General features: G+C 37.7%; 1 protein-coding gene across 2 annotated transcripts in view; it reads right to left on the bottom strand.

Moving 5' to 3' along the window:
- Positions 1-7,495: 7,495 nt before the first annotated feature.
- TTC27 (tetratricopeptide repeat domain 27) overlaps positions 7,496-15,015 on the bottom strand; it is a 114,541-nt gene continuing 107,021 nt past the window's right edge. For both annotated transcript variants that reach the window (XM_069010024.1, XM_069010025.1), the window contains exons 18-20: positions 11,495-11,606; positions 10,798-10,898; positions 7,496-7,740 (exon numbers count right to left, since the gene is read on the bottom strand). In XM_069010024.1, the coding sequence (XP_068866125.1) occupies positions 7,618-7,740; positions 10,798-10,898; positions 11,495-11,606 (336 nt within the window). In that variant the 3' untranslated portion in view covers positions 7,496-7,617. The remainder of the gene's footprint in view (positions 7,741-10,797; positions 10,899-11,494; positions 11,607-15,015) is intronic.

The raw sequence follows: 15,015 nt of genomic DNA, 5'->3' as shown, positions 1-15,015 counted from the left end.
AAACTGGTATCTTTTTCATTCAGTTAAACCTCATGGAAATAATAAAACCTTAACCAGAAACTCTAAAATTTAGCCTCAGGCAGAATGCTTGAAAGAGCATAAATCAAAAGCTCCCATGACATCCACAAGAGACTTGGTTATAGTCAGTGATATTATGCAGCAGGCACATAAACACTGCAGTAGCAGGTGGGAGTGTTCACATGCACGAATGATAAACTAGGAAAAAAAACCTCCACAGTTCCAGACATGTCACCTTGGGAAGCAGAACATTCCAGATTGCTTTGCTTTGCCTCAAGGTGGAGGGAGGACCACTAACAAATAAAAAACGTGTGTACTTTTGTGCTCAAAGAGCGGTCTGCAATACCTGCAGTAAGTTAGGTAGTTGTAGTAACCCAATCAAAGCAGAAAACTCTTGGTTTTGTCCAAGAGCGTGAGGCACTCAGGAGTGTAACAGACACAAGATACTGAGGAAGCAGGATAAGCAAAGGCTTAACCTCAGGAGACTGAATCTTTGTCCAAGATGTTCAGGGAACTTGGAAAAATCCTACTTACCTCAGTTGCCAATCTTCCTGATGAATAGCTTGCCAGAAGTTTGCTATAGTTCTGATCAGGAACATATCAGAATCTGAATTACATTTGATAACTCTTTCTGCAGTGAAACAGCACGTGAAGGCAGCAGCAAGCATCTCACTGCCTGTGCCACCTCTGAACGGTGTCACAACACTGTGTGTCCTTGGTACTATCACTGCTTCATTTCATTTTATGGACTTCACTTCTCACATTGTTTCCACAGGCCAGTTACTTTCTTCTCATTCCTCCATTAATTTATAAACTCCATAGGACTCAATTTAAAGTTCTATTTGAAACTATGTAAGTTATTCTACATCGATTCTTTACAGCTGGCTTTGCTCACGTACCAGCTTTCTTAGAGATTACTACAGCAGTAAAAGCCCTTGTGAAGTACAGACCAAATGCAAGACATACTTCAGCTACAAAAAAACCCCCTCTGCTTAGCATGACAGTAAGTTAAGCTTATAAAAAATCATCTGAATCCAGTAGCTTGCCAGGCTTATGAACTACTTGCCTGTTTTTCACATGCAAACAGAAAATGCAGACTGATTGACACGGTGTTCACTATGTCTGGCTTTAGGACTGCATAGAATTTACAGTCAAATTAAAAATCTCTATGAACATGAGGTAATAGCATTGCTGATAGCAAAACCTGAACCATGGAAGATGGACTGCTACAAAAAAACAAGTAAAAAAATTGCAGGTACCTCTGGAGCATTCCCAAACAGACAATCCCTCAGACCACATGGGCTGTCACAAGTCCTGCAGTACGCTGGTATTTGTGCCTGAAAGTTGGTTCTTTTAACTTTGGGCTATTGCCAAACCGTGGCTTACTTTTCTCTCCAGCTGCATCTGTTACTTCTGGTTGGTCTGCCATCTCCCTCTGGCAGTGTATGGTCTGCCTACTTACTGCTCCAACTTTTGCTAAGGAAAGACTTATGCCTTCCTGTCTGATCAAGAGTGCTAATCTTTTTTTTTCCTTGTTTCAGCAGTTCCACAGGGACGATCATCACCATCTCTGGGCTGCTGTTCTTCCTCTACAGTCTGAGTTTTCTGGCAAACGCTCAAGGTGCTCTTTACTCCCCTTAACAGAAAGGTCCTTGCCCTCTGTCTCATCCCCAAGGGGCTCAGCCAAGACAGAGGGAAAAATGCCCTTTTCCCACTTCTTAAAATAACTCTCATCTCGCTACAAATTCAATTTTTCATGCTGTTGCCAGCTACTCTTGACCCTAATTGCAATCTTAAGGTCATTGCTAGCATCTTTGCTGTCAAGACCTCATAGACAAACCTTAAAGAAGCAGGGAAGAGAGATTACAGGGAGGGGATGGTGGGATAGTACTGCTGGAAAGGGACAAAATGAAATTGCTGTGAGGCAGAAGCACACAAAGAACTATAAAAATTAGGGGTCCTTTTCCAGGGACCAAAGGTCACAAAACTGGCAGAGGGCTGAGAAATCACAAAGATGGGCAAGTCAAGTCTGTGCCAGAGAGGGTGGAGAAAGAAACACAAAGGTAGTTTCTGTGCTTGTAAATCACCATTCCAGTGAGCAGAAACTGAAAACTAAGCAGGAAAAATCCTTGGAAGTGGATGGAATGATTGCACTTAACACAGAAAGAATATGATGCTCACTTGGAGATGACAGTGGAAAAGAGCTGAATTGTAGGGGTTAACTTCTAAAAGCAACTTAAAAAATGTAGCTGCTTCACTTCAGCAGTGATGTCATTAATAGGCTAACTTGCAGTTTTGAAGATCTTTATGCTGTTAATCCCAGTTTTTCATTGCATGACTCTTGGCTGGTACTTCTTTGCCTGGTTTGTTACACTCATTTTTGGCCAAGAACTCTTGTAGTTGACTCACAGGTCACTGAAGTTTAAAATAAATAGGAAAAAAAATTGAGAGGGGACATATGACATCACTGGTGATTAAAAGGTTCTTGGTGTGTTCTGAGAAAACATTCAGGTCAGAGTAAACTGGAAACAGAAAAATGGACATTCATACTTAGGTTAACTTGGAAAACAGTTCTATAAAGAAAGCAGTTATTTAACACAGATTTTTAATCCTAAACCACTCTGTTGTTGCAGAGGCCCATTTTAGGTATATATCAGTATTAGTGGATTAAATTAGTAATAGGTCTTTCATCTAACCCAGCAGAGAAGAGCAGCGATTACTTGAGTTGGCATCCTTGCATTGTTCAGTGCAGAGAGCCTGCATCCACAAACTTACTTTTCTTGCTTTAATAATGGAATCAAAAGTGCAAAAGAAAGTGAAAAGTGCAAAAGTGTGAGTGAAAGGACAAATGCTATAAAAATAGTAAAACAAACCAAACCAAAATGCCCAACAAGACAGCTGCTGCTCTCTGATGGCTTTGTTTAAAGAGCAGAAACCAATCCACTTCAGCTACAGTACATGAGCTGCTCCCAAATGCAAGGTTATCTCCATTTTCAGTACAACATGCTGTTAAGAGTTATGGAGTTTCAACTCATTTGCTGAAAACCAAATACTGTCACTAATAATGATCAGACCTTGGTCTTTGAAGGATGTTAATAGTTAAAAAGAGAACCCTGTGCTACTACACTCAGCCCATAAAGGATAACTCTTTTATTAGTGTGGCTGAAGGATTAGTAGAAATGTTTGTATAATGAATGCAGCTACTATATTTGAGCACATGCCTGAATAAGCTACGGGTTGATTGAAACCTATCTATTTTTAAGTACTCCTGAATGCTGCAAAAACTTTCCCTACTGCAGTATTAAAACGGGTTTTGTATAAACATAAATATTTTATTGCCATTCACTTGTGAAATTCACCTTATTTGCCAGTCTTATGCCTGAAACACATAATGTAAAATGTACAGGAATGGCTTTCCTACATCTGGTCTGATTTTCAGTCTCTGTAATGCATACAGCTTTCATGAAATGTACCTTTTTGTAATTGTACCTCTTACACCTTCAGAATTAACAACTGTTTCTGTGTCAGACACAAGATTCTACATACATGTATATGTGCATGTTTATACATGTATAAATATGTGCTTACAAATATATAGACAGAATATAAACAAAAATAATTAATTTCTTGAAATAATTTTTGAAACACAAAGCATTTGGTTTGAGTAATCACACTGAAAACAACTCCATACAGTTGATGGCAATTTTTTCTTTTTTAGAGTAAGATATTTCCTATCAAATTCCAGTTTATTTTTAAGTTCAGAGAATCCAAGTTGTGCCCTATCAGCTGTTACCTTCTCCCTATTTTGTACTTCTGGTACAGAGCTCTGCATGAACACAGATGAAGAAAAATTAGGTACTTGTATATTATTTTAATTTGTATTCCTCTGGAAATAGCATGAGTTTGTTTAGCTTCCTTTTATCTCTTGAAATACATTATGTCCGTCTGTACTGTCAGTCACTGATACTGAGATAGAATTACTGAACAGAAGACCTAAGTCAAAATAATTTCAAAGAGACTTTACAGTTTCTCAAAAGCAGAATAAAATTAATACCTGGGGTTTTTTTTGTCTAATTTATTTTGAAAAGAAGAGGCGTAGTTTTAACCAACGTACATACACATCTGAAAGCTGAACTTGCAAATATTTGATATAAACCATACATCATTTTTAGAACTGAAAAATTATTCAAAGCTTTATTTCTTTCCAAAGTTAGTTTTAATACAGAGCTCTGCATGAATGACGGGATGAGAGCTGCCTGCCCTTCTGAATGTACTGGTCAGTGTGGTGGAAGGAACATCGAGGACAATGTGACATGGAACACATTTACTGGCCTGTACTAGGGGTGACCTGCCTGAGTCAGTGTGGCCCCACCAGCCCTAAGAACATTCACTTCAGCTCATGAGTAATGTCCCAACCCCAAAAAACCTTTTAATACCACACCCAGCCCAACATGTCCCTCTGGGTGAATCAGAAGATCTTCCCTGGGTTCTAACCACTGGGGGCTGGAAATACATCATAGGCTGAACCATATTAGGTCAAAGACATAATAACACACCCTTTTAGGCCACAGAAATTAATTCTTTTTCATACATCATACCTCCTGGCTTTATACTCATCTTCAAAACTCTGAGACAGTTGCTTTCCCTGTCTGGGTTGGTAGAGACTCATCTGTTTTACCTCCATGTCACACCAAATTAACTCTAATGGCAGACAGATGTCAAAAGGGGGAAACACCAACATTTCTAAAGTCAAAAAGACAAAATGATCAGAAAGTACCTGAAGTTCTGCTGTGAACTGTAAGCCATTCCTGCAACATATTGCCTAATGGAGTCCATGCTACACTGATTAATAATTGGTAGCATGTGCTGTACATAGAGCTCTTGAAAATAACAGAGGTGTTACAGAGGTTTTTGCAGATGTGACAACTGTATAAGGAAAGCACTGTCCAGTTTTGCTAAACTCTCAAGGACTCTGCAGTTGTCATGAGAGTGATCCAAGTAAGAGGACAGACATTCCCCATAAGATGGAGATCTGAAAAGTCTGAAGTCTGTTTAGGAAATGATTCTTTCCCTTTCAGTACTAGCCAGTTTTTTTTGACAGCCAGAGCTTTTATAGAAGTATTGTCTTAATGACAAATGGTCTCCTAAAGCTAGTCTGAACCAAATGCTGCTGGCATGAACATAGAAAATCAGTACCATAAAAAACTGACATGGTTTTTGTGTCTGGAAAGTTTTAAAAGGCTTGTCATGATCTCCAAAGAAACAGTATGGGCTCACCTTGTACCTGAGGAAGATGAAAACACTACCAATACAAAAAAAGAGGTAGCAAGTACATTTCTGGTAGAGAGGCTTACATCAGGTGTTCGGCCTCATGGATAAAGTGGCTGAGGTCTTCTGGCATCATTATCTGCTCTGAAAAGCCAGACACCTTCATGATGCATCAGCTCCTGCCTTGCCATCTTCCACACCACGTATCTTGTCTGTACATATTTAACTTGTGTATTTATAAGTCTCTGCAGACATCTGCCCTCTCTTACATTAATTACAACAGGAAAACTGATGTGCTGTCATAACACTAGTTATCCCACTCTTCAGGAACACCCCGTCTGTGGACACTAGGCTTTCCCTGTATTAGGTGAAAGACAAAAGCTGCTTACATTCCATGCATCGGCTAAAACAGGGAGGCTCAAATGGAGAAAAGATCTGTGGTGAAGCACTGTAAGGAAGAGACACTGAAAGCAGAATGACTTTTTCACTTGACCAGCTTAGGCAAAGAAACAAAAAGAATTTTCAAAATAACAAAATCAAAGAGAAAAGGACTCAAAGGCTTTTTCACAGACTTTTCTAATATTCCACATGAAGTGTTAACTTCCCATCTATCTTTTTTAAAAGCTAGGCAGAAACTGTTACACAAAAATGAATCTGGCTTCATGTTCTGCACTGCCAAACTGCAGCTATGAATGTGTCTCAGGTAGACTCAACAGAATTATTGTCTTTTAAATCAAGACAACAGAATTCAAATCTCATGTTTTCAAGCTAATAATGGGATATAATTCTGGTTTAAAATTTGCCATAAGATTACTATAAAAATTGAAGATTTTTCTGCCACTAAACTATTCCACACCTAAACCCTTTCTTCCTAATAAAACTTAGTGCTGGGAACAAAATAATAGTTTTAAAGATATTTTCTTCTTAGTGAATAAGGTTAAGTCACGTCAAAACATAATGGCATGTCAAAGAGATGGTAGTGGTGATATTCTATCACAAAACTCTCAGCCTTTTTTTTTCTTTCAGTCAGGTGGACTCCTCCACCTGAGGAGTCCTGTATGAGGAAAATGGGAGCAGCTAAAGCAAATTCTCTCTTCAAAAACTTATTAATGTCTCCTCTCTTTCTGGGCAATTTCAGCAGAGGTGTTTTGGAGCCAGCTTCACTAGCAGGTAAACGTATTGCTAAGACGGCAATTTCTGTGGGAACCTCATGTTTAAATACTATCACCAAATAATTTATTCTCCATTCCAAGAAGCCTTACAAAGATATGCAGCTTTACAAAGGTGTCAAGATGGTTTACTGCTTCATGCACCAAAATAATGTGCAGGTACTACTGCTTCAAATCTAAATAATTGTTTGGTCTACTTGTACCTTCTGGCTTTCTGTTCAGGGAGAAAATTCTTACCATTCAGCAATAGATCATACCACAGACTGGACAAACCCAGAACACAGATAACCACATCATTCTCATAGGGAAGAGCAAGCCAAAACCTCACCATAAGTGAGGGAATTATTTAACACAGGTTTTTGGAAATCCCTGAAAAAAAATCTTATTTTAAGAAGAGCAGTAGCAAAGATGCTGAAAAAGAAAACCATGCAAAATAGTCTAGATGAAAATAACTCACCTGGTGTAGTCAGATGTAAGTACTTTAGATTAGACTGCAGCTTTATTGCTGCCTCAGTGAGGGAAATCCCCTTGCCTATAAGAGGCCCAAATGAAGTACCAGTCTATTGCCCATGGGACACAAGTTATGTATATTGGATGAACCAATACTGCTTTAAGTAATAACTGTTTGCAAATCCTAATGCAACAAACAGCTTTCTACTTTAACTGTATTACCCGAAGAACAAAAAATACTAAATTCTTGCTCTCAGGACCTCACTTCCACCCTGTAAGCAATTAACACTGAGTTAAAATGGGAAATAGGCTGGGCTCAGCTCCCACCTCTGCTGCCTGCTTCTCCATCTCCTCCAGAGCAGCACATCCCCTGCTCCCCCACCTGAGTGGGGCATCCTCCAGCATCCCAGCACTAAGGTGGATACAAGCAGGCAGAACTAATCCTCCATAATCACCTTACAAACATCTCTTCCAGAAAATCTGGGGCTGAAGAACCAAAACACACAACTTTGTAAGACAGTGGGACCAGGTAAGAAAGAACCTTAAAAGGCAGCCTGAACTCTGAAAAAAGCTGACCACAAGAACAGCACTGTACAGAAAAGTGTTTATTGAGAGTGTTGTTGCCTGAGAATTGTTACCATTTCATCAGCAAAAGCGGTGGCAAAAGAAACATGTCATTATTGTCATCCTGTCCCGAAATTTGGTCCATATGTTAACACTGGTCTCTCAGCTGGTTGCTCAGCTCCTGAAGTTCAGCAATCATGTTGTCCATGGCTGTCACCTCATCAGCTATCTCACTGTGAACCTCATTACTTGTTACATCTATGAAAAGTTGCTGCACAACAAAAAGAAATAATTGTAAGTACTTTATAAATAAATACCTTTAAAAGATACATACAGTTTCTCTGTTTCAGGATCAAGACAAAATACAGGAAGCTAATGATCTCTATGCTGCTTTTCATATTTTTGTAAACTATAATAGTATCTCTCTCTAAGAAAAGGCCATTCTGGGGCTAATAAGCAGAAGTTATGCACACACACATATAGACACATATCCTGCATATAGACCTGAAATCTGTGCCACACACATGATATTGTGCCAAAAGGATCAAATCCTCCTGTGGACATGGGGTTTCTGCTCTGACCTGACTGCCTACACTGACTCCCAATTCCATTGAAAGTAAAGGGCTGTTTCATGAAACTCAAATTAGAAGAGCATCTCACATTCTGTCACTGTAGTTTATAAGCCCACCTGCTGATAAATTAGTTGTGAATTTGAATGACCATTTTCCCCAGTATCATATTCTGTTGCTTCATTTTCTCCAAAACCTCAAATAAATTTTTTTTAACATTTGATGTCAAGACATGCATGGGTGGAGGCATTCACCTGTGTGTAATTAAGTTATACCAGAGAAAACAAAACACTACAGAGTAATAACAATAGATTGTTCTTAAAGACCTTAAGACATTACCAGAAACAAACAAAAAAAAAGCAGCTAACTCGTGAGCAATCATAATCTTCATCTATTTAATACTGAGGCTGTGTGAGGTACCACTACACAGAAATATGGGGAAGGGGGGACACCCAAACATATGTTTTCCCTTCATTATGTAATGGGAGAGTGATTCACACTTCATTTGACACAAACACAAAGCCTACATTTAGAGACAAAAGCAAACTGAGAAAACAAAAGTTGCTCTGGAGTACATCTGTACATCATTATATCATAAAACAAAATGGGACAATACAGATATGTATATAAACAAAAATGTACTTAAAAGGCTCGAACCTAGGTATTCAGTGTGCCTCAAAACAATGTTGTCACTGAAATAAAGAACATCTTACACAAAAATAGGAACATGTTCATGCCACAAGTACAGAAACTTCTCTGACTTTCAGCCCAAAAACATCACAGTGGGAGAGTGACAGAAACGTTTGGTTCTTTCTGGTAAGACAGCTAAATCAATCAGGATGATATAATTATTTGCTCGCTCTTTTTATTTTTTTTTCCCCACACACAATTAGAGAAATCTATTCAACTAGAGACAGCACGGGGAAGTTTCAAGCACCATCATCCTTTGGGCTTTGTGTCCCATGCTTCCCCAAAACAGTGCTCATATTTCATGCTTTTACAATGCATCTCCAGAACATTTCTCTTTTTCAGACCCTACCTGTCAGATCTGAATGATGCATTGGGGCAAGGACCAGAAGAGAGCCCACTGTGCTATTTGCCATAGTATGTGACTGCCCACCAGGCTCTGTACAGAAAAGAGCCCAGTAGCAGCATATCTCTGAGCTGCAGCCTTCAGCAGATTGTGGGTGCTTAGTGAGTCTGGCACAACACAGGAGCTCAAGCATCAAGAGATGGAGATCCCAGAAGTAGTGACATTGTTTCACCTGTTCTACTCAGTTGTTCCAATTGCATATCCTGACTATGAAATTTTGGAATTTTATCTTTTAAAAGTCATTTTCATTGATCTTTTATTCCTTCTGAAATCTTAACTAGTGAGTGTGCTCTTAGGTCACTTTTAAAGTGCTTTTTTCAGTTGAAATTAAAAATGAAAAAAAGAATCCCACACTAATATTGACTCACAGAGCAGCAAAATGAGATGTAGTCAAGCTTGGACAGGTATAAACAGTGCTAAACTGTTTGTGCATAGGATCTGACAGAAGATGACTGAGTTTTTAAGCTACAACACACTTTGAAAATTCAATATGACTTCAAATTAAAAATAAGATGGCATCTTTGAAGGGATGCAAAACCAATGAGTTCACATAAAATGCTTCACTGCTAATATGATCGTTTTCTCAGAAGTATCGTAAAACCATTAGCTGCCAATAATATAGATGTTCATTTAATTAATGCCTTTGGAAATGAAAATATAGTTTACTAGACTAATTCATTCTTAATTTTTCATATATTGCATGATCTTTCATAACATAAACTACCTGTACTCGTATTCATATAATTTATGCCATTTAGTGCTTTCTCTACCACAATACTCAGTCTACGCACCATTTTTTAAAAAGAAAAATCATATTTTGTGACTAACAGCAAAACATATATTGTCCCTTTTTTCAACACAATCCAAAGTCTTCCCTATGCCTGTATCTAAAAGCAGAGTTACAGATCCAGCTTGTGTTTGCTTATGCAACTTTTCTAGGCTTTTATCCTTAAAATTAAAGGACTTAAGTGAGCCAAGTTTAGCACACTGATGATGAATCAACACTTTGTAACACAAACACACATTATAAAACTTAAGCTCTGTAATTCACAATTGCTAACTCCCCTTCACAGGCAGGAAGAATCCCTCTTTAAGACAAGATGTGTATTTTAAGAGAAAATGTGTGATTCATATATGATGACTTTTTCAAGTAATTAATACCTGGATTGTTAGGGTATCCACAAAAAAAAAACCAGATTAAAAATTAGTTCTGTCTTTTAATAAATAACTCTTTTGAAAACACTCCAAGTGATGCAAAGCAATCCTGACACATTTTGGTCCTTTCTGCAGGTTTAGATCTATTCTTTCTCAGACTGCCCAGTTTCTCCCATGACTACTCACATTAAAAACAGGTCTTTGAAATGACTGACTGCTTTCAAACATTCAAATCTGTTTGCCCAACATTTCAAGTAAAATTCCACCTTACTCCAAAATGTCAGTGCTGGCTCTTAGACTAGTATTGCAATCAAAGCCTAGCAGGAAGAAAGGAAATAAAAGTTTTCTTAAAACGAATCCTTAACAGCATAGAGATGAATATCCACCTGATGATGCACCGAGACAGGCAGGTATTATTTGATCTATAATTGATTCAAAACAGAGAATTCTGGCAACAGAACAAAGATTCCTAGGTTTCAAACAAAATTTCCTACCTTTCAAACATTCCTACCTTTGCCTTGGATGACAAGCCACGTAAGTTGAGCCGAGCTGAAGAAAGTATCTGCAAAGCTTCCTGATGATTAGATTTGTTCTTGCTGCATTTTATAGCCACTAGAATCCAAACACAGAAGGACCCCAAAACAAAAAAGCATTACCACTCCAGCAATAATCTTTGAACAAAAAACATTTAATTAAAGATCTTGATACCCTCCACAATTTTAAATGTAATATCCCCAAAAAGAAACACAAAGGAAAAACAAAGCCAAGTAATTTTGAGAAGATAACTCTAAACTCAACAGGTATCTGTATTCCTCTTAATAAATATAACATAAATATCACAGAACAGGGAATAATCTTACTAAGTTTCATTCATTTCCTGACTGGCACACTCAATCAAATGTGATGTGATGATCTCAGGACTGAGATGAACCGCAGATGCATTTTCACTTGCATTATGAAGTTGCTAGATCATGAAATTAATTGATTCCATGTTTACCAGTCATACATTTACTGACTCACCCTACACAATTTCTGCCTCATTCCAAGTATATTTTTGTACGCAGTATCAGGATGATACTCTCTTACAGGACTCCTAGTAGTAGGAATAAATACAATAGGTAAAGTAGAATATTATTTTGCCACTAAGCTTAATAAATATTTGTTACGCTCTTCATGAAAAATAAAGGTTCTTTTCAGGTAGAACATACCATGTGCAATCTCTATGGCTCCTTTCACCACTTCCTTAAAAGAAGAAACATCTTTCTCCCAATCACTTGATTGAATTTCACATTTATGTGCCTTAGTGAGATACTGCAGTGACTGCAAGAAGGAAAAAAAATTGTTAGTATGTAAGAAAACCAACTAGGAAACTAATTTAGTTTTAAGCATCTATGAAATTAGTGGTCAATCCAGAAAATGAATCTATCTTTACTATACTTGATTTCCTGTGAGTTGGAGTAGTGTCCTTCTCTGCAATGGTAAGCGCCAGCTGTAACACAGATGTTCTTCACTTCACTTGCAGCTCAAGTATGAGAAGCATATAAAGTAACACGTGTGTGATTTTTATCTTTTAAAAATCTGTCTAGACTGATGGATGTGACCCATGTTTGCCAAGTCATCACAATTAAATGCACATGAAAAAGAGAAAAATACTTGCATTCACACTTCGAACAGCAAATTTTGTATCTAAAAAAATTGTAACTGAATACATGAAAGCTTTCTTCTTGTATATGTAATCTTGGGAAATATGCATTTTACAGATGTAGCTATTAGTCGCCGTACTGCTCTGGTTCTCAGTGTGAATAAGAAAAAAATGTAGACAATATGGAAGGAGGGTCCCATTAAGGGAAAAAGAAAAAGAAAAAAAAATTTATCAGAAGAAATTAATTCTTGCATTTGAATTTTGTTTTCTTTCTACAGCATCAAAAACATGAAACAAATACATGCCAGAAGTTACATGGCTTGGTTCAATGACAACTCTCCAGTTATCTTTTTATAGAGTTTAAGTATTATATAAAAGAATTTTAAAATTTCAGTGTGGTATATATACATGAGCACAGTGAAGACTTCTGAATTTGGGGGTTGTCACCCCAGAAACTTCCACCTTCTCTCTCCCACCAGAGTTCCAATCACTATGGCACAGGTGTCTGAACTGCTTATGCTGCTGTAAATGGCAGTAAAGGGATATTAAGTCAAACCAGAATTAATTAATTTTTTTTTCATAATAACCTAGGTTAGAACTGGTAGCAATTCTGGCAAGCACAGGCAAGAATTTCCAAGAGAAGAAACAACAGTTTTTACAGCAGTCTGATTTCAGTCTGCATGTGTCTGAGTCACAGCAGCAAATTAGGGGGGTTTTGCTGACAGATGTCAAGGAGGGGAAAGAATTCAAAGTCTTGTGGGCTGTTTGTTTGCACTTCTGGAACCTGGATTTATCCTCAAAGGAAACAGTTATGAGCTGGGGAAAGTCAAGAACAGAAGGGATTCATAGCCTGGGATGGATCAGCAGGAAACTTGAAGGCTGGAAAGATTCCTCAGAGGGAAAGGTGTGGACTGGACTGCATTCAGTATAGGGAAGAAGGAAGTACTGAATGAGGTGGCAGTTCAGATATATTGAAGTGTGAGAGTAAATATATGCTAAACTAAAGAAAAAAAACCCAAAACAGAACCACAAACCCAACACTTCCATTAGTTTTACACTCCTAACTTGCAAACCTTGTCTGACTTTGATTCAATTCACAAAGCACTGTTGTGAATTATAACTGTAGACTCTAGTGATTCATGTGGCATCAGATGTATCAGCAGAGCGGAAAAGTAAAAAAACCCCAGCAACCAAGCCACCCTTTAACAATAGCCAGACATACAAGATTGTTCTTTCAAATGCAATGTTAGGAACAAAATTGGTTACATATAATTAAACCTGCATTAAATAAGGTGTGGAATGGAAGAGTATGGAGTAATGGTCAAACCCTACATTTGTAAGGAGGTATGCGATACTTTTAAAGGTCTGTTCCCATCTTTGCCCTTTGATGCCACAGTATAGTAAATAATGCCGTTTTAGAACTCATTGACCTTTTGCCTAGTAACTGTGGGTGGGAAACTGCAACTATACATCTAGAATTTTTCTACACATACAGCTATATTCACTGAATATCTGACTGACCCGTGATGGTGCTTGTGGCAGTAAAGCCAATAAATACTGGTTTTATCATTTTTACTTCATAATATGATATCAGAAATCAGTGATTATTTGGTGTATTGCAAATGAATTTTTACAGTGTCAATTAATATATGCTGTGGCTGTAGGCAGTTTCGCTCTTTTATGATCTGTATCTATGGTACTGTCATACCAAGATATTTGGATACACATGTAAGCATACCTTAAGTATTTATAAACATCATTCCATCTTGCAGGGCAAGCTAGGCTGTAAGTGTGTTCCATAGCCAGTCTGATGAAGAAACACAGTTAAAGTACTGTCTACTCTACAAATTGAAACCATGTTTTTAACTGGGTTAGTAAAAAATACCGTGCTGTAACCAGATTCTGAAATAATTACATTCATAGTATAGACAGGGCCTCTGCTGCTTTGCATGTCTGAGTAAGAATTTGAGGATATAATACAGGATATTGCAGTGTCTGTATTTCTGCATTCTAAATAGGCCAAATCCCTTTTACTGTTCAGCTGCAAAGAAAAATAAGAAAGACAAAAGGGAGGCATTGGAGGTATACTGGACACCAGCAATGACTAAACAAGGCTATTCACAGGGCAGAGCACAAGGAGACAATGAGCAAGGCACAAATGATTATAAATTTAAGCGCACAGGAATACAATTCGTAGGCCTAACCATCTTCCTTGCTTGACATCAAGCAATCCTCCAGACAGGAATTTTTTGCCCAGGCCAAAGGCACACCCCTATTAGCAAACACATACTGAATGCTGACCTTGTGTATTTTCAACTTCGGTGAAGATCTGATAACCCATAACTATTTTTGAAGTGTGCAAGGCTATTTGAACTTTTTGAAATCTAATATCAAATGCAAAGCACAGTCCAGCATCCAACAAAGTAAACACTTCTAGCAGTGCAGAGTGGTTATTCTGGAAATGCAATCAACTTAATTCCTTGGGAAGTGATAAGGACAAGAAATGGAAGTTAACATAGCAAAACAAGTGACAAGTAAAGAGAAACCAATGGTTCAACAGACTAAGAATTAAATAGCATTATTTGATTTCATTTTAAGCTAATTAAGGACAAAACATTTCTACTCTGGGTACTCTGACTGTGGTATAGATTATTTTAAGTGCATTTTCCCTTAGTGATTGCAAAGAACATGGATGGCTTATGCCACTACTGGATCATGCCTTTAAGACGAATTTTTTTTCAGAAGCTGCAATATCCTATCTTCAGAAGCAAAGATTTCAATTAAAAACAAAGCCAAAACCCACACCACCATTTGATTATAGACATTAGATTGTTGGCAAGAAAAGTTTCAGAATACAAATTCAGGACAATACACATATGCTGTGATAGGATGTTTTAAAAGGAAACACTGGTAAAAAAAAGAGATTTTTTTTTTCAAGTCCAAGAAAACTGACATAAAACATCTTGCTCCTGTTGTAACAAAAATGTGTGCTGTAGAAACATGAAGAAAAGACAACGAGCTTCTAAAAACACTAAAGCAAAACAGGTCTGGAACAAGGGCATGTTCTACTGTAGCACTATAGTTTTT

The sequence above is a fragment of the Aphelocoma coerulescens genome, chromosome 3, assembly GCF_041296385.1.
Source record: "Aphelocoma coerulescens isolate FSJ_1873_10779 chromosome 3, UR_Acoe_1.0, whole genome shotgun sequence".
Taxonomy (NCBI): Eukaryota; Metazoa; Chordata; class Aves; order Passeriformes; family Corvidae; genus Aphelocoma; species Aphelocoma coerulescens.
The sequence above is the reverse complement of the archived record's forward strand: the minus strand, read 5'-3'. Positions and strand labels throughout refer to the sequence as shown.